This window comes from Pollachius pollachius, assembly GCF_949987615.1.
Source record: "Pollachius pollachius genome assembly, chromosome: 1".
In the NCBI taxonomy this organism is placed as follows: domain Eukaryota; kingdom Metazoa; phylum Chordata; class Actinopteri; order Gadiformes; family Gadidae; genus Pollachius; species Pollachius pollachius.
In genome coordinates, this window is record NC_136934.1 from 11,368,735 (window position 1) to 11,390,076 (window position 21,342).

The following is a 21,342-nucleotide window of genomic DNA, read 5'->3' on the forward strand; positions in this document are numbered from 1 at the left end:
TCTCTTCAGGAATAACACTGACCAACCATCCTATGAATCGTACCAGTGCCAGCCTCTCTCTGGACTACCTGTAGGTTACACTGCTATAAACAGTGGCTCTATTTAGTTATCATAAAGTTGCACAGCCAGTTAGAGTTGAAGAACACAGTTTTGTAATCCTGAAAGTCTCCCCTCTACTAAGTGGGAGGGGCTAATTCCTATACGTGTTATACAATATCTTGTTAATAACGATCAGGCTGACATGAGTGCTTCCGTTAGGATCTGTTTTTGATAATATGAGTACAGGTAGATGATAAGGAAAAAAGGAAAAATAAATATATATCTCTCCCATTCTGTTCCCCTCATCTTAATCATCGTCGCCATGACGACCAGTCTGCAGGGCACTGACGTGGTGATTGCCATCTTCATCATCGTCGCGATGTCCTTCGTGCCTGCCAGCTTTGTAGTCTTCCTCGTGGCCGAGAAGTCCACCAAAGCCAAACACCTGCAGTTCGTCAGTGGCTGCAACCCCATCATCTACTGGCTGGCCAACTACATCTGGGACATGGTGAGGGGGGAGGGAGGGAGAGGAGGGGGGGGGGGGGGGAGTCGAAGGGGTGGGTGGGGGGTTGGAGAGAGGTACACCTACTGGCGGGCCAACTACATCTGGGACATGTTGATGGGGGAGGGAGGGAGGGAAGGAGAGAGGTATACCTACCGGCGGGCCAACTTTATCCGAGAGAGAATTTTTCTAGGGAAATGAAATATAATAGAAATAATATAAAGAATCTTTCTCTCCGTCTCTCTTTCTTTCTTTCTCTCTCTTTCTCTCTGCTTTCTTTCCATCTCTGTCTGGCTGCCAGATGAACTACCTGGTTCCGGCCACCTGCTGTGTGCTCATCCTGTTTGTGTTCGACCTGCCGGCCTACACCTCCCCCACCAACTTCCCTGCTGTCCTCGCTCTCTTCCTGCTCTACGGGTGAGTGACGTTTGCACATGTCGGAACCACCAGGAGATGGTGATAACCGTGTGGGGTATCTGAGCCGAAGGGGTAGAGCTGACTGTCCAACTGTGACCCGGGGATTGGGCGGGTTCTGCTAAAGAGGTCTGCCAGCTAACAGAGGACTCTGGGATAACACTTCAGTCAAATACAGAAGTACTCAGCTTAGTTGATCCAAGTCAAAATGTATAATGGATGAATTACTAAAAAATATAAATAATATTGCTAAACTAAATAAGAGGTTTAACAAATGGAGTGAACAAAACAAGAATTTGCCATGATTTTAGATTCAGGAAGGTATATACAAATATTTCTACAATATTGATAGGGTGGAAGATGGCAAAAACAAGAACAAATAGAAGAAGAAAAATATTGATTGTTGATTCAAATGAAGTATTGAACTGGATCAATTAAAAATGTTTGTGAAAGAGTGAACTCCTCTGACTGCCCCGTGTTGGACTGATCCAGGTGGTCCATCACACCCATCATGTACCCGGCCTCCTTCTGGTTTGAGGTTCCCAGCACGGCCTACGTCTTCCTCATTGTCATCAACCTCTTCATCGGCATCACTGCCACCGTCGCCACCTTCCTCCTGCAGCTCTTTGAACACGACAAGGTCAGTGTCTTCATATTCCAATCATATTTGTTATTATATTGTGTCCTATGTTGGCACTGTTTGTACCATATCACAGAAGCTTTGGTCCCAAAGGCCTCGCAGTGAATCCAGACACAGGTCAGGGTAGTAGTTTGTTCTCTGATCCTTGAGCAAGATGCCCTAACTGCCTGCCGGCTCCTTAATGACATATTTCTGAATTCAGTTTTCACATAAAGTTTCACATAAAAGCGCAAAAAACAACTAAGAAGCAGGTAGGGTTGAGGGCATCTGGGTCAAGGATTCTGGATGTTGAGGATTGAACCCAGTTCCTTTCGGCTGGTTGTCAGATAGCCTTGTTGCTGACTATCCATTCATAATTCCCATTTATTTCTAACTCAAAATGCTGTAGAGATGATCAGCATTTTGAGTTGTTTCTGACTCTAAGGACCTGAATAGAGTCAACAGCTAAATGAAGTCATTTTTCCTCATCTGTTGTTGTTGTCTGCCAGGACCTGAATTGAGTCTACTGCTGCCTAAAGTCACGTTTCGTCATCTGTTGTTGTTGTCTGCCAGGATTTGAATAGAATCAACAGATACATTAAGTCATGTTTCCTCATTTGTTGTTGTTGTCTGCCAGGACCTGAAGAGGGTCAACAGCTACCTAAAGTCATGTTTCCTCATCTGTTGTTGTTGTCTGCCAGGACCTAAAGTCATGTTATCTCATCTGTTGTTGTTGTCTGCCAGGACATAAAATCATGTTTTCTCATCTGTTGAAGTTGTCTGCCAGGACCTAAAGTCATGTTTCCTCATCTGTTGTTGTTCTCTGCCAGGACCTGAAGAGGGTCAACAGCTACTTAAAGTCCTGTTTCCTCATCTTCCCCAACTACAACCTGGGTCACGGCCTCATGGAGATGGCTTACAATGAGTATATCAACGAGTACTATGCCAAGATAGGTAAACGGGGATTAGAAACAATTGATTATAGTTTAGGGTAACATACAGTATGACCTATTGACGGTAACACGGAGGAAATAGGATTACCTGATAATAGTCTGTTTAAGGCAATTAGGAGATGTTCGAAGCTGATGTGAAGTTAGATTTAACCACAGACTTAATTTTACCTAATGCAATATAAAATGTTGTATATTACAACAAGGTTGAATATGTTTGCATATCAGTTTCTATTTCCTATCACAATATTATTCGTAATGTTTTTTTTATATAAATTGATAAAGTTAACTTTCAAACAAATATAAGAGGCTTATCCCGGTTGGGTGATGAGCCCTTCCCAGTGTAATTGCTTCTCGTCTAATCCGAGTCTCGTTATGCATCTCGTTAAACAAGTTGTTTAAAACCCCCCTTGTTCCGTTCTATCTTCAGGTCAGTTTGACAAGATGAAGTCTCCGTTCGAGTGGGACATCGTGACACGGGGGCTGGTCGCCATGACGATCGAAGGCTTTGTGGGCTTCCTCATCACAATACTGTGCCAGTACAACTTCCTGCGTAAACCTCCGTAAGTGTGCCGTTGAGACATTTTCACCAGGCGGCCTTTTTGGTTCAAATATTTTTGGTCACAATTGCTTTTAAAGTATTCTTTGAGATCATCTCCTCAATTTCAAAATAGTTAATAGTAACTCCATAGCAAGTTGTGTACAACGCATTGATTGACCAGTAAAGTGTCTGTTAAAGCAATTGAAACATGATATTGATTAATTTCCTCACCTTTTTTACCAACATTGAAGTAATAATATTAATTCACCATTCGCTAAGTTCTGCCCCCCTTGGTTGCTGAACGCCTTACATTATCAGTAAGAGATAGTCCAAAGGAAATCATTTCTGGATTAGGTAGACAGAAATACGCCTACCTAATGCCTAACTCAATATGCACTTGAGAGCTACATGCACAATATTATTTGTCGGCGTAGTATTAAGTTAGTTAAGTTCAAGTACGTCTTGAAATTTACGTGCAGAACAAACTTATGCAGGAACAAAAATTCTTCTTGCACAGCAGGGTTAGTGGTTAAGCAAACGTTATGACTCCCGCACATTGTGGGCCTGATCCATACACTGGTTCTCAAAAAGAGGAAAGGCAACAACAATTTGTTTTCCACAACAATGGCACAAACCCAGGGATCTATGGAATGAGTGGATTCAGCTGTGAGTGAGGTCTTCCACACTGTTTTATTCATATCTGAAAACTGTCATTTTTGGCTTTGGAAAAGCCTGAAATATACGACGACTCCCTCCCTCTTAAATTTGAGGATATTTGTGTACAGACCGGCAGGTTCCATATGCACACCTTTTCCGCATTTCCAATTATTCTGAAAGCTTGACAGGCCTCCTAGTTACTGTTGCTGATTTTGGATTGGATAGGGGCCACTATGGAGAGGTTTAGCGAAGGGTAAATTAGTGTGTCTACTTCCTGGTATAGGAGGGTGCCAGTTAGCTGTCAGCCAATCGATGATGACGATGTAGACGTAGCATGTGAGAGGAGGCGGGTTCTGCGCGGAGATGCTGACAGCGACATGTTGAAAATTGAAAACCTCACGAAGGTGAGTTTTTCAGAACATTTTCAGCAGAAACCTAACCTAAATATGTTTCTTAGCGCAACGCTAGACTGTTATGTATACGTTTTTTACGTTTTTATTATTGAGAATAGATGTAGTGTTTTTCAATTAAATATAATTGTAAAGCTCCATTCATTGTGCTTTGACGAGGGCAGTAACAAACCTTCTATAGCTCTACTGCTATCATACTGCAATTTAAAATACAGTATGTTTAGTGACATACTATTCAACATAGAATATGCCTACTTGAAGCCACGTCATTTAGCCACCTCATCGAAAGAACAGCCTCCCCTTCTCTAGGTGTACAAGTCCCGGAAGATGGGTCGCATCCTGGCGGTGGACCGGCTGTGTCTGGGGGTGCGGCCGGGGGAGTGCTTCGGTCTGCTGGGGGTCAACGGAGCGGGGAAAACCAGCACATTCAAGATGCTGACTGGAGACGAGAGCACCACGGGAGGGGAGGCCTTCGTCAGCGGGAACAGGTGGGTGGGGAGAACGCAAGCTCCAGCATGTCACTGTGGAACCTAGAACAGGTGGGGGGGGGGGGGGGGGGGAAACTAGCTCCAGCATGTCACACTGGTGTATATATTAATTTGACCGTTAGAAGTAGGACAGAGGTTATTTATTTGTGTAAAGTTGTATAGTTGTATCATTTTAGTTGTATTATTTTTTTGTTGTTGTTGTATGCATCCCTTTTAGTTTTGGTTAACTTTAATTTCACTGTTTACATCCCGGTCAAGTCTGTCATGACTTGAATGTGTGTGTGTGTGTGTGTGTGTGTGTGTGTGTGTGCGTGTGCGTGTGCGTGCGTGCGTGTAGTATCCTGAAGGAGCTGCTCCGGGTGCAGCAGACCATCGGGTATTGCCCCCAGTTCGACGCCCTGTTTGAGGACCTGACGGCCCGGGAGCACCTGGAGCTCTACACACGCCTCCGCGGCATCTCCTGGAAGGACCAGGACCGGGTCCGACTCACTCACTCCCTCATGCCAACAACCACTCAGTCACACATTGATTCAACTGCTCTCAGTTGCCTCTCATTAACACCCTCGCTTTCGAACACGTTCATTCCGTCATTCACTGAGGTGCTCTTAGTAGAAGTCACTCGTAGAGTATTTACTCATTCACCCAAATACTCAACCACCCATTTTGTTCTCTCACTAATGCATGTGTGCACACTCTCACACACACTCACTCACTCAATCATTTTGTCATCATTCTCTGACTCACTTACAAAGCATGATATGCACATTAATTAGTGATGTGTGTGTGTGTGTGTGTGTGTGTGTGTGTCTGTCTGTCTGTCTCTCCACAGGTGGTTCAGTGGGCGCTAGATAAACTAGAACTCTCTCATTACGCAGACAAGCCGGCCGGAACCTACAGTGGTGGTAACAAACGCAAGCTGTCCACCGCCATCGCTCTGATTGGTTACCCCTCCCTCATCTTCCTGGTAGGGACCACAGCCACTGTTCTCTGATTGGTCACCCTCCTGGAAGGGACCAAGCCCACTTTAATCCGAAATCATTGAAGGCTAACGTCAAACTAGAAACTATGTAGAAACCCCAAAGTATTTATATATCGCTTTTACTGCCAATACTCTGCAAACAAACTATAAAACAAAATTTATAAATGTATATAAACTATACTCTACTTACTATATATTAAAATAGTTAATATAATATACTGTATATATAATATTGCATTTTTTGGAGGCTTCCGACATAGGTCGTACATATGACTGTGTGATAACACGTTTAGCAGACAGAAAGCCAACACATAGCTCTATATCTCAGCATCACTACTAGCGTGTCTGTTCCCGTGTGTCCTGCAGGATGAGCCCACCACTGGCATGGACCCCAAGGCTCGCCGCTTCCTCTGGAACCTCATCCTCGACATCATCAAGACGGGACGCTCAGTGGTGCTGACATCACACAGGTGAGACCGGCGTTTGGGGCAGGTGACGGACATGCGTGCTCACAACATTTAGTGGCTGAGACATTTCTTTAAATACCTGATCTCTGATTCGGACAAACCAACACATGTCGGTTCACCCATTGAAAACATAATTTTTTTTTTTGTCAAGCCATTTAATGAGCAACAGCAGTAACTCCTTGGTAGTGCACTTCATACAAGTAAGTACTCAAAAGGTGTGTCTCTCTCTCGCTCTCTCCCATCCAGCATGGAGGAGTGTGAGGCTCTGTGCACCAGACTGGGCATCATGGTGAATGGCAGGTTCAAGTGTCTGGGCAGCATCCAGCACCTGAAGAACAGGTGAGACCACGTGGGGGCGGGGCGTTTGTGGGGGGTGCCAGAGAAGGAGAGGCTGGTGTGGGCGGAGCCAACCTACCATATCTGTTACACAATGAGCCAAGGCTGGATGTTTATTCACAATACTATCAGACCTGTGGTGTTGTATCTTGTGTAGTAAAGTATATAAAATGTTAGTTGAGCACATAATCGATACCTTGAGGTTAAATATGAAACAATATCAAATCAGTTATATATCAGTAAGTAATATCAAGTACAGACCAATCCATACCTCATGAGTGGAATGAGTTTGAGACTCTTTGCTACTATATGCTGTTTTCTATTATATGTTGACTGTGTGTGTGTGTGTGTGTGTGTGTGTGTGTGTGTGTGTGTGTGTGTGTGTGTGTGTGTGTGTGTGTGCGTGTCAGGTTCGGGGACGGCTACATGATCACCGTGAGGACAAAGAGCAGCTCCAGTGTGAAGGAGGTGGTCCGCTTCTTCAACAGAAACTTCCCAGAGGCCGTCCTCAAGGTGAGGGGGTACACACATGTTGACATGTGTCCATATTGTCAAATGATGCACAATTGAGTTTGTTTGTGTCTTCAGCTACACTCAGTAAAAATCACCTGGCCCAAATGCATGCTACCACTGGACTTTTATGTCTTCATTTCCAATCTGGGGTCACTAAAGTACCTCATATCCGATCTCACCCCAGGAGCGCCATCACACTAAGGTGCAGTTCCAGCTGCAGTCGGATCGCCTGTCCCTCGCGCAGGTGTTCAGCAAGATGGAGCAGGTGGTGGAGGTGCTGGGGATAGAGGACTACTCCGTCAGCCAGACCACCCTGGACAACGTGAGTCCTTCGCCAGCAAGCACACGCACATTTAGCTTACTTAGCGTCCTGTCCTCAGCTGCACTGTGCATCTCTAAATCAGAGTTCAGCCGATAAATGTTGGGTTTGATGGAGAATGCCGATACTGTTTACTGATCAGTGGCGCCCCTAAGGGGGGGCCGAGGGGAGACCATTGCCCCCCTTGTGGGATTATATGGATAATATGCTTGGTATGCATAATTGTTTATAATTTTCAGAATAGTGCATGTGAAAGAAAAAAAAAAATGCATAGCCATTCAGCCCCAGTAAATGTAATGTAAAAGTACATCAACGTACTTCAAATGAATGAAAGCTGTATGTGTTAATTTTTAAGGAAAGGGGCAATTAGGTATTTGAGACCAATGAGTCGCCTAAAACATGTGTACAGGTACATAACAATGTTAAACAGGGTTGTTAGGGGTTGTTAACTCAAACTCAAATCAGGGTTGTTAACTCAAAATGGTAGCATTAAATACAGTTAAGTTCACTTTTACCATTTCGCCCCAATTTGATGGGACTTTTTCTTCATTAAAAAGAAGAAAAGGGAACTCACTTTCTTTCTGTTGCTTGTTAGGTGTTTGTGAACTTCGCCAAGAAGCAGAGCGACAACCTGGATCAGCAGGAGAGCTCGCCCTCTGGTGGCGGCCGGTCGCCACTGCAGTGCATCCTGAGCCTGCTGAGGTCCAGGCCAGCCACCACGGAGCTCAGCGCTCTGGTCAGTGAGGAGCCGGAGGAGATGGAGTCAGACGATGATGAGGGACTCATCAGCTTTGAGGAGGAGAGGGTGAGAAAAAACTCCCACAGATATGGGGCCTTTGGTTCATCCTTCGGGCTATTTTCCCCTATGGCCCCCATATACTTCTGATGCAGGCTTAGATAGAACAGAGGGGGAGAACTGGAGGGCGACTGCACAGAGCCTGGGCCGGATACACAAAACTGCATTGTTTCCCGTTTCGTTACAGTTAATATCTACCAAAAAAAGAAAATTGTGCGAGTGAATGTAGCATTCAAGTGTTTTCACTGTAAATAGCAAGTAACACACTTACAGATCCCATCCTCAAGCAACAAAATCAAAGTCTGATTGGGGAGACTACCGTTGTTCTACACCCTATAATATGTGTTTGTCTGTGTGTGCGTGTACAGGTGCAGCTGTCCTTTAACACAGACACGCTCTGTTGAAAACAAGAAACGCCAGCCAGACAACGTAGAACTGTTAAAGACGGACCAAGGCAAGTATATCGACTACCACAACCCAGAAGAAGGAGCATAATAATAATAACACGCGCTCCTACGTGAAGAGGACCAAGAGGACCAAATGGATGTGTACCGTGCCAGCAATCCTGCTAACGGTACCGCATCACCGCGCTCAGTTGTGTGCTGGGATGAGGAAGTGTATTGAGATCTTGATGAGGCTTCCCAAAGACACGCAGAGATACAGCGGTTGTGTGGGAAACACAGCAACCACCCTCCACCAAGAGTGGAGGCTGGGTTGGATAAATCAAACAGACCCGGTTTCATAACATTGGAGACGGAGAGAGAAGAAGAGAGAGAGAGAAGAAGAGAGAGAGAAAGAGAGAGAGAGAGAGAGAGAGAGAGAGAGAGAGAGAGAGAGAGAAACCTTTAAGACACACTGTGTCAATGCTCGACCATGGAATGAAGATTGTTGTTGCGGAATGTTCCCAGATTTATTTTTTTAAGAATGTACAGTTAAAAAACGAAATTCAAAGTAACAAAATGTTGGTTTGATTGGTAGGCTTGACACACACACGCACACGCACACACACACACACACACACACACACACACACACACACACACACACACACACACACACACACACACAGTGTGGTGGCTTAACTTCTGACAGTAAATGTAATCGTGTTGCCCAACCCTACCCCGGCTAAATGGGACTCCTCTTCCTCCTCCTCCTACTAGGAGGCCCCTGCCTTGAGAGCATGCTGAGATGATAAAAGAGGTCGTCGTGTCGTGATACAGTATATTTTTATGTGGCTAGAGGAATGATTTATTTTGGAATATTGAAATGATAATCAGAAATACTGCCTGTGGACCTGACCTGCGAATGGTTTTATTTGGCAGTTATCTAGAAGTTATGGCAGCAGCGTGCAAACAGGGAGTCAGGATCGCTTGGAGAGCCAGTCCGTTTTGTTTTATTGTTTTATTGATGTTAAAATGCCCGAGGAAAATACGGGGATGCTTGGCTGCTTCCTGTCGGTTGAGGAAGTGAGATGACAGGCCTGTTGGGAAGAGTACCTCCATCGATGCATCTGTTGTAAAGGATCATTTAAACACGCCATTTTGAACATCTTAACCAAATGCTCTTTTTCCCTTTTGATTTGTATTATTTTTTACTTGTTGAGAGTGAACAGGTAATTTCACCTTTATGTCTACATTGAATCCTGCTAAAATGTAACAAGCGCTTTATTCTTAAGATGATCACTATCACCACTGTGATACAGAGAACTGGGATCACCCACAATGCTTTAACCCAAACATCTATAAAAGGTAAAACGTGTGTACTATACTTCACGAGAGGAATTTCAGTTCCAAAAGGGACATCTGTAATAATCACACCTTTGTATTTAACAAGCTGACTGTTTTCTTGGCATGTGGTTAAACTTTGGTGCGAGTGGCACCTTTGGTTGCATTGCGTCTTATCTGCTGTTGCACACCTTGTTTCACTACAAATTGCAGTCGATTTCTTGGTGATTATGGGATGTGTGTGTGCTTTTATTCTGAAATCGTCTCGTCTTCACACTGAGAAACTATTGACTGTTGTGCTTCATTTATTTCCGTCGATTGCAACAGTCAAAGGGATGCTCCTGCTGAGCTGTTGGGTTTGGTTTTAATGTCTACAATGGAAAACTTAAATCTTCAATTGTGTTATTTTCTATAGGGGATTTACATCTGATCTGATTTGCATTTCGGTCAATCCAACCATCAATGTAAGTTGTTTACATTTTGCCATTTTTTATTGGCTTTTATCTGAAATATGTCAACATCACCAACCTTCAACTTGCTCTTGTAAAACAGGAAAGATCGGAAACTGTTAGTTGAGTGGAGCACCATAAGTGAGTGCGAGAGCCGTTATGGAGTGAAGCATTTCAGAGACAGCCTACAACACCAGCAACTCATGGAGTAAGATGCCATCAGTGAAAAAAAATGATCCTCATGATATTGAGGCGTTACTTAACTTTGTGATAATATAAATATATACAGTATGAATTCCTGAATGTCTGTAAACGTGATTTTTTTTTTCCTGCAGTAATGTATTATTTACTTTTAATTAAAAAGTGAAAATCAAAGACAACATTTGAGCCTGTGTCTGATTAAACTGTGGTTTCTGAGCACTTCATGAAGCTGAAACGTGGCAATTGAAGATTGACTATTTCAATATTTTCTTCTATCATTTGGAAATAAAATACAATTATGATATGTATTGGAGTATGAATTGTATTCTGGGGTGTGACTTCCTCCATCTCCTTCACTTGGGCTGGATTATACGTTTTTTATACTTGGGAAGGTTCCTAACTCGCACCATTCGTCCGTTCACGAAAACAAACCATCATTATGACAGACAATTATTTTCATTCAATCATACTAATTCGGATCCATGTCCATAAATATGAGTGGAAAGGAGTTTGAGCGTGAGCAATCATTATCAACGTGAAAGCTATTTTGTTTCCCTTTTGTGACTAGCATATATATACTTTTATTTAATTTACCATAGTAATTCTTTTTTTCCATTTTCCACATATATGTATAGCTGGCGTGAAACAGCACTGTTATCCTTTCCTAAGTCCTCATGAATTCTCCTTCACGTTTTCCTCGAGGTCAAGGAAAAGAGGTTAGAAAAGGTCTTCATTTTTCTTGGTCTCCTTTCCTTTGCTCACAACAGGCCCTGCTTTCCTCTGTGTAATTCTTCTTAGAAACAAACAGACTGAAACTGTTTACATCTAAATGGCTTCGATGTATATGCTGAACACATTGGATAAGGTAAAAATAGCATTTATTACATTTATTTCATAAAAAAAAACATTTCAAAGCTATTCCATGATTGAAGCGATGAATATTGGTTACATTAAAAAACAAAGATTTCATGACGTAGGCAGTAAGGTTAAAAATTGTATCAGCCACGTTCAAACTACATAATATATGTACGGTGTTGAGCAGAATAACAAACTCCTTGTTCTCTTCAGAAACATATTCTTAAAAACATTAAATTCAATCTTCTTCGGTATCATCAAAGGCCACACCTGTTGCTTGGCACTTCCTAGAAAACAAAGAAAAGTCATTCATTTTTACTAGTTTAAAGATCAATCTTTGATAATTTTTTAAAGGCTCCCTATTTACCACCAGGTGTGATTGATTGACCAGCCACTACAAGCCCTTTTAAAAGGTTGTTCTATCTGTCATCATACATCTGGGTGGACACTGGACACGCTCCCGTGTGATTTCACTAGGGAAGATTTATCACTGGCTTGTTTCATGACACCTAGTGGTGAAATAGTGGCCTTTTCATTCAACTTCAGGGTTACTTCTTGGTTCCCGGGTTGATTAGGGAGTCCCCCGCCACACGCTTTGACAGCGGCACCGTTGGGCCCGCCTTCCTCTGCGCCCGCGGCCCGAACTCTGGCAACATGAACAGAGAGAGTACTGAAAAATCATCTCAAGGAGAGGAACTGTTACTTTGATGAAATTGTACTTAAGTAGAAGCAAAAGTGCTGGTACAAAAAAAAACTCCTATTTTTTTTTTACCGCCTTCAAAATGTGTATTTTAACGATTGCCTTCCTTAGCATGTAGCATAGTATATTATTTAACTAAATAATGTACAATTATCAAATGTTAAAAACATGTAAAAAAGGAGAATTAGACAAAAAGAGCTACTCAATTATGCTAGCTTGAGGAGTTGTTATTTTTAACACCCCTGAACACGAACACAGCAACCTTTACACTACAGTACCACATGTTTTGGCCAGGATCATGATTTAGAACGTCTGCTGCCTCACCTGTATTATGCCTCTTGTAGTGGGTCTTCCCAGGACTAACCGACTGGGCCACAGCTGGAGGGGGGACAGTGAAGACACACAGAGAGAAGTCACCCAACAAGAATACCAGGGGTCACGAGGGGGTCCAGTAGGAAGAGGTGAACAACACGTGTGATCGCTACCATTCTGGAGAAGAATTTCAGGGTGTTCACACAGACTTCGAGCTTCCACCATGAATACTGCACCTATGGCCCTCACCGTGATAAACATCCATCCATTTAGTCATTTACTTTATACTAATTGATACCTTTTTTTGAAAGTGACTTGTGAATACAGATTCATGCCATTAAAGAGCAGGTAGGAGTCAGGGCATCTGTCTCGCTCAGGGTACTGAGAAGTACCGAGAGGTCGGTAGGCTGACCTGAGAGATCAGGTAGACTGCTGAGGGAAAAAACCCAAATATCTATAGCTAAGAGTCTAACCGCTATGCTAAATTTTTTGTTTACCTGTGAGTAACGTAGTATTGCAAACAATATTTAGGATCCACTGAAGCACACGCATTATATTAAAATACTATTCATTAGTGGTTTTGGCTGAACAGGAGACAGTTCTGAATAGTTTTTTATAGTTGCTGTAAAATTAGAAAATATTATATTTAAAATGTATTCAAATATCTCATATATTGAGCAGAGCCATTTTATATGGAAATGCATGACCTATCTGTGCTATTATTTCGCTTTACGTTATGTTTGTTCAACTAAGGTCATGTACTTCTGCCTTTCTCGGCCAGGTCTCTCTTGTAACAGAGATTTTAAACACATCATCATCACCACCACCACCACCACCACCACCACCACCACCACCACCACGGTGTTCCTTATGATGAGCAGAGACCTTGTTGTCTGCCAGACTGGGAGAGGTGGGCGGCCATCCCAAACAGCAGCTCCTTGATCTCTGCCTGCGCCGGCAGGCGGTCCAGATGGGCCAGAGGGAGGCTGAGGTCTGTCGGGCTGGAGTCCACCCGCAACACTGCCCCTCCGCTGGGCTGCAGCAGCACCGCGGAGCAGCCTGTACCCAGAGCAGACCTGGGGAGGAGGATTGGTTAGTGAGCTGCTGACGTACTCTCTCATATACCTACAGCTTCTCAGGATCTGAGAGACTGTGATAAAACTGACACGCTACAAAGTAGTATTCAACTGTAAGCCAAATTAAATCAAATCTATTCTTTAGCTTCAAATGTAGAACTCTAGAGTATTTGGCCTCGAAAAAAGCTAGCGGTGAAATGGTTAAATATAACAGTAAAATAACCAAATCTAAGTCAGGATAAGTGAAAAAGCCAGGGGCAACCAAATAGACACACAGCCCTTATCTAAGTACACTAAACACACATCTAAAACGGCACAACACCCAGCCTAATAACCCCTCAACACTAACCAGTACATAGACTTAACCAACCTTCGCCATTTCAGACTGCATACATAAACTCACTACCAATACCTACAACTGCTGGATCCGAGAATGCCTGTACCAAACCTCCAGGTTCATCAGGGGTTCCCATCATTTGCCTTGCCAAATCACAGGGAGCTCAGGACCTGGCTTTAAGAGGACAAGGAAATGTTAAAAGGCTTACCTGATTTTCCTCATGTACTCTTCTGTAGACTTCAGTAAAACCTTCTTCCTCTAAAATAAATAGATTGCACATTATAAGTAGGAACATTCAACATCTTGAAGCAGTCAAAAACTGCCCTCACTTCCACAGAGAAAACGTACAAACTGGCTTAATAAGTCTTCAGATACATCGATGCTCCATACATCTGTGGCATCTGTTACACTTGGAAACAAAACAATACAAGGTTAGACGTAAACCAGTCCATCGACCCCTTGGGTTATCCTACATGGTTGATTACACACAGCAAAAATAAGTGAAAGTGAAAACACTCACTAGATATTATGCGTTTCGTTTTGTTTTTTTATATAGCACAGGAATTTATCTTTGGTAATGTCTTCAAGCACCATGTAGTATGACAATTGGTTTCCTTCCATATTGTCTTTATGTCAACGATCTGAATGAAGTCCCAGCGTCGGAGCAGGAAGTGACGTAGGGTAAACACGCCGAATATCTAATCAAATGCAAGAAAAAACAAGTCGAATATCAATGAATATGCCTTTTAAATCAGACTGAAATAACTCAAAAATGTCAATTAAAGGAAAAAGATTTAAGAAATGTAATAATAGAATAATCCAACGAGAGATCGTCACGGTTTGCGGAAGTGGTAGCTGATCAACTCTGAGTGGATCAACACGTGACTGCTATTTCCATTTTCAGCCGGAGGATCCGAGTAGGTAAACAATCTGCGTATTTGCTGTACTTTAGGTAGACTGATGCACCGTTAAACGCTGGGCCTAAAACGTATTGGGGGAAAAAATGTTTTATTGTGGTTGACAGTTATTGCATAATAATACATACAGTAAAACTAAATAACCAACACCACATGGGTATGATGTACATATTGCAGTGGCAGCGGACAACATGTGGAGATGGCTTGCAAGTCGAAGACTCGCAACTTGCAGGTGTTCGACACCGAACTGAGCGCTGACGCAGTAGAATGGTGTCCCGTCCCGCTGTCCCACAACATTCTGGCCTGCGGCACCTATCAGCTCCAGAAGGGAGCAGAGCAGGTACGTTCAAATATTTTTATTTTGATTGTATACATAAATTGTATTGTATCAGGTTACTCTCATTCATGAAACAGGAGTTATTATTAATCACAAACGCTGAAGACTTTATAAAAATAATAAAACTACAAAAAAGACACTGAGAGATATATACAAGAGACACCAACGTACCTTAAAGCACAATGAAATATTAAACGGCCCAAATCTCCACAGTGGAAAATATTATTTTACACAGTGAATCAAACAGTGATGAAGAAAGACAGACCATTGTCCTAAGATTGTTCCAATCCAAGCTTTAAGCATTGATTTATATTGTGACCGAGTAATAAGCGCCCTCAGTCCCATCTTGTTTTAAAGCTCATTCCATGATTGGCCTGACGACTGGATTACTTTCTGAGCAAGCTCTGTCCTGACTTCGGGGACAATGAAAACAATATGATCATTATTGGTAGACCATACTCCATAAGTGCCGTTACACTGTTGTCTAAAAAGTGCATGCAATGTAATGAGGGAGAATGGTCTCGTAAATAACAATGTGCCAGTGAGCGGACTTCACTCACAGGTCCTAATGTAGGCCAGCCCCCACACTTATATAGAGTACAGTGAGGAGACTGTTTGCATCCTCAGTTCACAAAATAGTCAAAGTCGCTCTATGTATGCTATCTTTTTTTAACAAAAAGTATTTCATAAAGCATTTGCTTGTTTTGCAATGTTGTGGAAGCCTGAAAGTAAAGCATGTTATTCCCATTAGTGACTATCTGCTCCATGTTCTATTAATCCACCCATGAGGATAAACCTGAAACAGATCAATGCTTGCAGTTGTTTCTCAATGTTTAATGAGTTGTTTTGTGATCCCAGGCGGGAGCTGAGGACGTCCCTCACCAGAGGATCGGTCGCTTGTACCTGTTTGAATATCAACAGGAGGGGGCACTGACACCGCCTCTCAGCGAACTGCAGCGCATCGACACACCCGCCATTTTAGATCTAAAATGGTAAAACAGAAAACCAATAGACAAAAAAAGTTTTGGCTGATGCTTTTGTGTCTTTTGCTGTATATGATCGTGTAAATATTAAGATACAAGGTTCTTTATTCATCACAGATGGGAAATGTGTCACAGCCAAACAACAGGACATAATTAAAAAGAGATACATAAGGGAGGAAAAAAGTAGGCCAAAAAAAACTAAGGGAAACTACTTTGGTCCCAATTGCTCTGGTCAAAATGGAAAAATCTGTTATAGGCTATCTATATAAATTGTACAATCTAATCTATCTCTATACCAATGAGCAGATGTAATGTAAAAACGGGGTATGTCCCATACATGTTCCTAGGTGCCATGTTGCAGTGTCAGATGCTCCTGTGCTGGGGATGGCTACAGCTAGCGGAGAGGTCCGGCTGTACACACTGACCGACGGGCCGGTGAGAGATACCATCCTGTTCAACATTAGCATCATTAGCATTATCATAATGGAAAGAACCGCTGTCTACCTGCGGATTTGGATAATAGCCTTTGCTGTCTTAACACCAATAATAAAGGTTTTAAAAGTCGAGCAGTGCGCATTGAGGTTGCTCAAATAATGTATTTTACCCTTTTGATATCTTAGGAAATCCTATTTTTGTATTGGGGAAACTTAATCATTTCATTATTCCACTCTGCTTTATATATTGAGAAAAATTAAAAGTTTATAATTCTGCTTAATTGAATGTCTTGACTATTCATTTTGTGTGTGTGTGTGTGTGTGTGTGTGTGTGTGTGTGTGTGTGTGTGTGTGTGTGTTGCCCACGGACAGCAGGCTAGGCGGTGTCTGAAGGAGAAGACCAGTCAGTCAGTGGGAACAGAGTGCCTGGCTCTGTCTCTAGACTGGTCCACCGGGAGAGGAGAGAGGTAGAACACTCAAAACCTTATCTGGTATAACTGGTGTGTGTGTGTGTGATGGCGTCCTTACTGGTCTGTCCCCCCCCCCCCCACTCCACAGCAGTGACATGCGTGTGGCGTGCAGTGACTCCAACGGTTGTGTCAGCGTTCTCTCGCTGATGGGGGCGGGGCTAGAGACCAGCGCCCAATGGAAGGCTCATGACTTTGAGGCCTGGATCACAGCCTTCTCCTACTGGGACACCCAGCTGCTCTACTCCGGTAACCCTCCACTCACACCTGTTTTACTCACTTTTAGAAGTGGGGTAGGGTAGGCTAAGCTCCTATGGTCAGCTAACTGTAATTTTGATGTACATTCTGCATATGGTATATTTTATTTTGTTATGTAAAATTGTCAATTACTTCGTTTTTTATTATTGTGTTTTTTTTCTGTGAGCTTCTATAATGTTGTATAATGTTTTCCCATGGTGATGAATAAAGTACATATCTATCTATCTATTTATCTAGTGGTTAGAGCTTAGGTACTGGATTCCAGCACCGATGGAGAGGGAGGCCGAGAAAGGGCCATCAAGGCCTCAATTCAGGAAAAACTACAAGATATGGATGATGCCTGTGTGTCCGTGTCTGTTTTCCAGGTGGGGACGACAGCAAGCTGAAAGGCTGGGACCTCAGAACGGACTGCTCCTCTCCCACCTTCACCAGCAGGAGGTGAATAACTACCACTAGCTAGTTCGCCAACTAGAGTTAGCCCCATGGAGAAAACACCAAGTTCTGACTTTTCAAAACTATGTTGGGTCATCTGCTATCTCTCCTCTGTTTCAGTTTAGAAGTCATAGATTAGGAATAAAGATACTTGAGATTTTTATAGTGTATATGCTAAAGCGATGGACACAGGATCTAAAAACGTAGCATCACCTTAATTTCTGATCCTTTTCTTTACTGCACCACGATATCTGAAGGAAGTCCTTGTATGTGCAAACTTACCTGTCGACAAAGCTCTTTCTGATTCTGACTTGTGTTGAAGGCACTCAATGGGTGTGTGCAGCATTCAAAGTAACCCACACCAGGAACACATCCTGGCCACCGGAAGGTACGTATGCCAGTGGGTTAACTGATAGCCACCAACGAGCTAGGCTAAAGCTCCACATATCCGATAAGTCTTCACTTCGAAAGCATAGCTGTTAGACATACTCAGTCATATTGAGGCAATGTAGTTAGAAAATTAGTACCACTGCACATTGACCTCTTTCCCCTCCTCACCCTCAACTCCTCCTCTTCTTCCCCCTCAACCTCCTCCAACTTGTGCTGCTCTTCCTCCTCCTCCTCAGCTACGATGAGCAAGTGCTGCTATGGGACGGCAGGAGCATGCGTCAGCCCCTCAGTGAGACGCCGCTGGGTGGGGGCGTGTGGCGTCTGAAGTGGCACCCCACCCAGCCCCACCTGCTGCTGGCCGCCTGCATGCACAACGACTTCCACATCCTAGACTGCCACAAGTCCCTCGGTACGTCCACGGTGCTCAACACCTGCTGTGTTTTAACTTGTTTACGTTAAATCTTCCCTTTAGCTGTTGCCTACTGCTTGCTAGTGAACCCATAATCGTGTTTTTATTGTTTTAAACGTAGTGTAAATCCACCGTATCTTAGAGAGATTAAACCTCCCCCTCGTTTGAACGTGAGGGTAGGAGGCAGCATGACGACTTCACACAAGAATCCTCGGTTTCAATTCCCGTGTGATGTAATTCTCCTTCCTGACCCCCAGGGGGCGGCAGCGAAGCAGAGTGTCCTACTCTCTCCTCCTACATCCTGCACAACTCCCTGGCGTACGGAGCCGACTGGTCCCGCCTGACCCCCGACCAGCCCCCTCCGGGCTCCCCCGAGGGAAGCCCTCGTCCGCCGGAGACCTACCTAGCGGAAGGGGTGGGGCATCTGAGGATCCAGTATGAGTCGCCCACCGCCAGCTTCGATACCTCACTGGAGGACGACGCCGGACACTACATTCCGGAGGGCCTGGCTCCGGCGGCTCCACCCCCACCCCCTCCAACGGACTCGGGGACCACCACCCTTCCCGCCTCTGCTCTGCTAGCCAGCTGCTCCTTCTACGACCACATGCTGCACCTCTGGCGATGGGACTACTCGACTGCTTGAGGGTCGCCCAGCTTTCGTTGTGAAAACCAAATGTTTACATCACAACTAAAGCTACCACGGTACCCCACGAACCAAATATGTAGTTTAAAATTTAAAATGTCATGTTCTTGTTGGTATTTAGGCGAGAGAGAAGCAAAAGAGAGGAGGAACTGGATTGTGAGGGATTTTGTCCTAAAGTTGTAGCAACCTCACTAAGAATGCGTAAACTATTTTTCTTATAAAGAAACATTTTAAAACCCTTTTACAATAATTAGCTGATGTGTATATCCTGGTTTAAAGTACATTCTGGATGGGTTTTCATTACACACACTTCCTGAACCAAACTCTTTCCATCACGTATCCCAGAATATTTCTACTTTTTCTCCACTAAAGTAGTTTTTATACCCAAGTACTTCATTCAATTGTTGCAATAAAGGTTTTTTATGGTAATTCCTTTTGTATACTTAGTGTTTGTATGTTAACAAACATTTTTAAAGGCAACATGCAATACTCAAATTAGTTTAAAAAAACAAAAACAGCTGAATAACAGGAATTTAAAACTCCTTTAGATCAACAGGAGACAACAGGTTAGTTTAAAAATTGTAAATGTTAAGAAAAGCAGCATTATGCTTCTTCACCTGACAAAACAAGTGTGTCTCGATGTCAGGCTCTAACATACGTTATTATATCGTACTAGCTCACGCTCCGGTATCAAATGCTTCCATAGTCTAATATAAAAACACATTCAACAAACTAGTTCATGGACTTCTTCTTTTGAGATCATTGATTTACAATCACAGGTTAAGAGTGCTGCTTGCTGCTGGCATGTTTACATAACAAATAATTTGACGTTCTGTGACTTTTGCACTCAATTTATTTGGGTACAAAAATAATGATATTAGATGGTGTACAACTTGAGGAAAAAAAAGATCCTTAATACTGAACAAAATGGACGCACAACTTAACGTACAGAGTTTTTAGGGAACAGCTTGAATAGCTTTGAATCCTGTGAGGGTTCGAACCCATACTTCTCCAACTGGTCCATGCTGAAGCTGCCCTTCTCAAAGTCATTTTTAATCTGCGGCGCGACAACCTCTGCAAAGAGGCTCTCTGCCGTCGGGGGAGGCTCGGTTCCCCCGGGGGTGCGGTACGACACGTAGGGCTTCAGCTTGAACCCTTCCAGGTTGGGCACCACGAACTCCGGGATCATGGCCTTCACAGCGACGAACTTGGAGCTGGACAGCCGGAGGCCGGTGGGCCGGGCGGTCCGGCCCTTGTTGTGTGTCCTGGCGCCCTTCTTGCTGGTGAATTCAGCCATCCGGTCAGCGCCTCTGAACAGCCCTCTTGCCAGGGTCGATAGGACACCCATCTCGCCTAAGAGTGGGTCACCTTGTTATACAAGCGGGCCCTGTCGAAGACAGTTGGTTAGTTGAGTTGAAATACCATTAAAAAAAAAGCACAATAAGGGGGAAATTTCCCATGTGTAGCTTAGTAGTTATAAACATAGTTTTAACAACCTACAAATGATGGCCACATGTGGTAAAACAAAAAAAACAAAATCTTTCTACAAGGAGTAGTAGGCTAGATTAATTCCGCTCCAACTATATTCTGATTCCTCTCAATGGAAAGATATATGAAATGGAAAAAACTGAATGAAAGAACAAATCCTGCAAATGTAAATTGAGGCATTAACAAAAAGTGCACATACATAAAACAAGCCAATCCCCACATGATGCTTTCAAATATACTCAGCGAAAGACAATAGCACTGCAAACAAAGACAGTGTGTTGTCGAAGTCTTGGTATTTGATAAGTCATGTGGAACAGATACAGCATAATAGATAGCAGCCACCACTGCTTCATTCATTCTACTGTATTGCTTACTGCGTAATCCTGGCATACTGTTTCACTTCTATTCGTTGAACATCAAATTAAAGTTTGAAAGAGTGTTGAATTCAGAACATTTGTAGAGCCAATACCTAACAGTTAAAGTAAAACAAATACAGCATGTTAGCCAATGCTACATCGATTCTGCTCACATTGGACACTTATACGAAGCCCAGCAGGCCTATTCTACTTCTATGTTTATTTACATAGACAAAGATTACACCTACGACTCAACATTTGAACAACATACAATATATTTTGTTTGAGAGAAAACAGCAAAATAAGACGCACTCACCTTGAGCACGACTTGACAGCAGCTATCCCCGGAACAACACACACAATGATTGGCTGAAATGTGCCCTTCTGAACCAATAGGATTGTTGCTTACTTATTGTAAACCATAGAGGGGGTTGTTCTGCAACAAAGCGTGTGTACTACACAACAACTTGGAGGCGCTTTTGTGCGTGGTGACACTATATCCCAAATGAATGGTTAAAATTACGACAGGGTGTCTTTTTTTAAA

At 43.2% G+C, this 21,342-nt stretch overlaps 4 protein-coding genes across 7 annotated transcripts in view; 2 read left to right on the forward strand and 2 right to left on the reverse strand.

Moving 5' to 3' along the window:
- abca2 (ATP-binding cassette, sub-family A (ABC1), member 2) overlaps positions 1-10,583 on the forward strand; it is a 57,574-nt gene extending 46,991 nt beyond the window's left edge. The window contains exons 32-48 of one of the 3 annotated variants that reach the window (XR_013811993.1): positions 10-70; positions 373-547; positions 843-958; positions 1,448-1,595; positions 2,405-2,528; positions 2,955-3,087; positions 4,006-4,126; positions 4,442-4,620; positions 4,958-5,099; positions 5,450-5,584; positions 5,966-6,069; positions 6,313-6,405; positions 6,813-6,915; positions 7,100-7,237; positions 7,830-8,039; positions 8,399-10,218; positions 10,307-10,583. Coding sequence is in view for 2 of the 3 variants with exons in the window: in XM_079740465.1 (XP_079596591.1) it covers positions 10-70; positions 373-547; positions 843-958; positions 1,448-1,595; positions 2,405-2,528; positions 2,955-3,087; positions 4,006-4,126; positions 4,442-4,620; positions 4,958-5,099; positions 5,450-5,584; positions 5,966-6,069; positions 6,313-6,405; positions 6,813-6,915; positions 7,100-7,237; positions 7,830-8,039; positions 8,399-8,434 (2,018 nt within the window). In the remaining variant the exon portion in view is untranslated. Of the gene's footprint in view, positions 1-9; positions 71-372; positions 548-842; positions 959-1,447; positions 1,596-2,404; positions 2,529-2,954; positions 3,088-4,005; positions 4,127-4,441; positions 4,621-4,878; positions 5,100-5,449; positions 5,585-5,965; positions 6,070-6,312; positions 6,406-6,812; positions 6,916-7,099; positions 7,238-7,829; positions 8,040-8,398 lie in introns of those variants that run through there. The other 2 variants (XM_079740465.1, XM_079740464.1) reach the window with 2 other exon arrangements.
- A 740-nt stretch (positions 10,584-11,323) lies between these two features.
- On the reverse strand, positions 11,324-14,342 carry paxx (PAXX non-homologous end joining factor). The gene is made up of 7 exons (XM_079752483.1): positions 14,205-14,342; positions 14,033-14,093; positions 13,893-13,942; positions 13,157-13,347; positions 12,284-12,337; positions 11,812-11,905; positions 11,324-11,546 (listed from the first exon to the last, which is right to left on the reverse strand). The coding sequence occupies exons 1-7, from the start codon at positions 14,303-14,305 to the stop codon at positions 11,498-11,500; spliced, it is 600 nt and encodes a 199-aa protein (XP_079608609.1). The 5' UTR covers positions 14,306-14,342; the 3' UTR covers positions 11,324-11,497.
- A 223-nt stretch (positions 14,343-14,565) lies between these two features.
- Positions 14,566-19,383, forward strand: dph7 (diphthamide biosynthesis 7). Of its 2 annotated transcripts, none has more exons than XM_079730413.1 (10): positions 14,566-14,605; positions 14,779-14,941; positions 15,797-15,930; positions 16,269-16,356; positions 16,728-16,822; positions 16,914-17,071; positions 17,446-17,518; positions 17,835-17,900; positions 18,139-18,311; positions 18,569-19,383. In XM_079730413.1, the coding sequence occupies exons 2-10, from the start codon at positions 14,801-14,803 to the stop codon at positions 18,952-18,954; spliced, it is 1,314 nt and encodes a 437-aa protein (XP_079586539.1). In that variant the 5' UTR covers positions 14,566-14,605; positions 14,779-14,800; the 3' UTR covers positions 18,955-19,383. The 2 variants fall into 2 exon arrangements, with proteins under 2 accessions (XP_079586539.1, XP_079586540.1); XM_079730414.1 differs by having other exon boundaries at positions 16,731-16,822.
- Positions 19,384-19,784: 401 nt separating this feature from the next.
- On the reverse strand, positions 19,785-21,152 carry mrpl41 (mitochondrial ribosomal protein L41). The gene is made up of 2 exons (XM_079730434.1): positions 21,115-21,152; positions 19,785-20,341 (listed from the first exon to the last, which is right to left on the reverse strand). Exon 2 carries the CDS (start codon positions 20,300-20,302, stop codon positions 19,895-19,897), a length of 408 nt encoding a protein of 135 aa, XP_079586560.1. The 5' UTR covers positions 20,303-20,341; positions 21,115-21,152; the 3' UTR covers positions 19,785-19,894.
- Between the last annotated feature and the right edge of the window lie 190 nt (positions 21,153-21,342).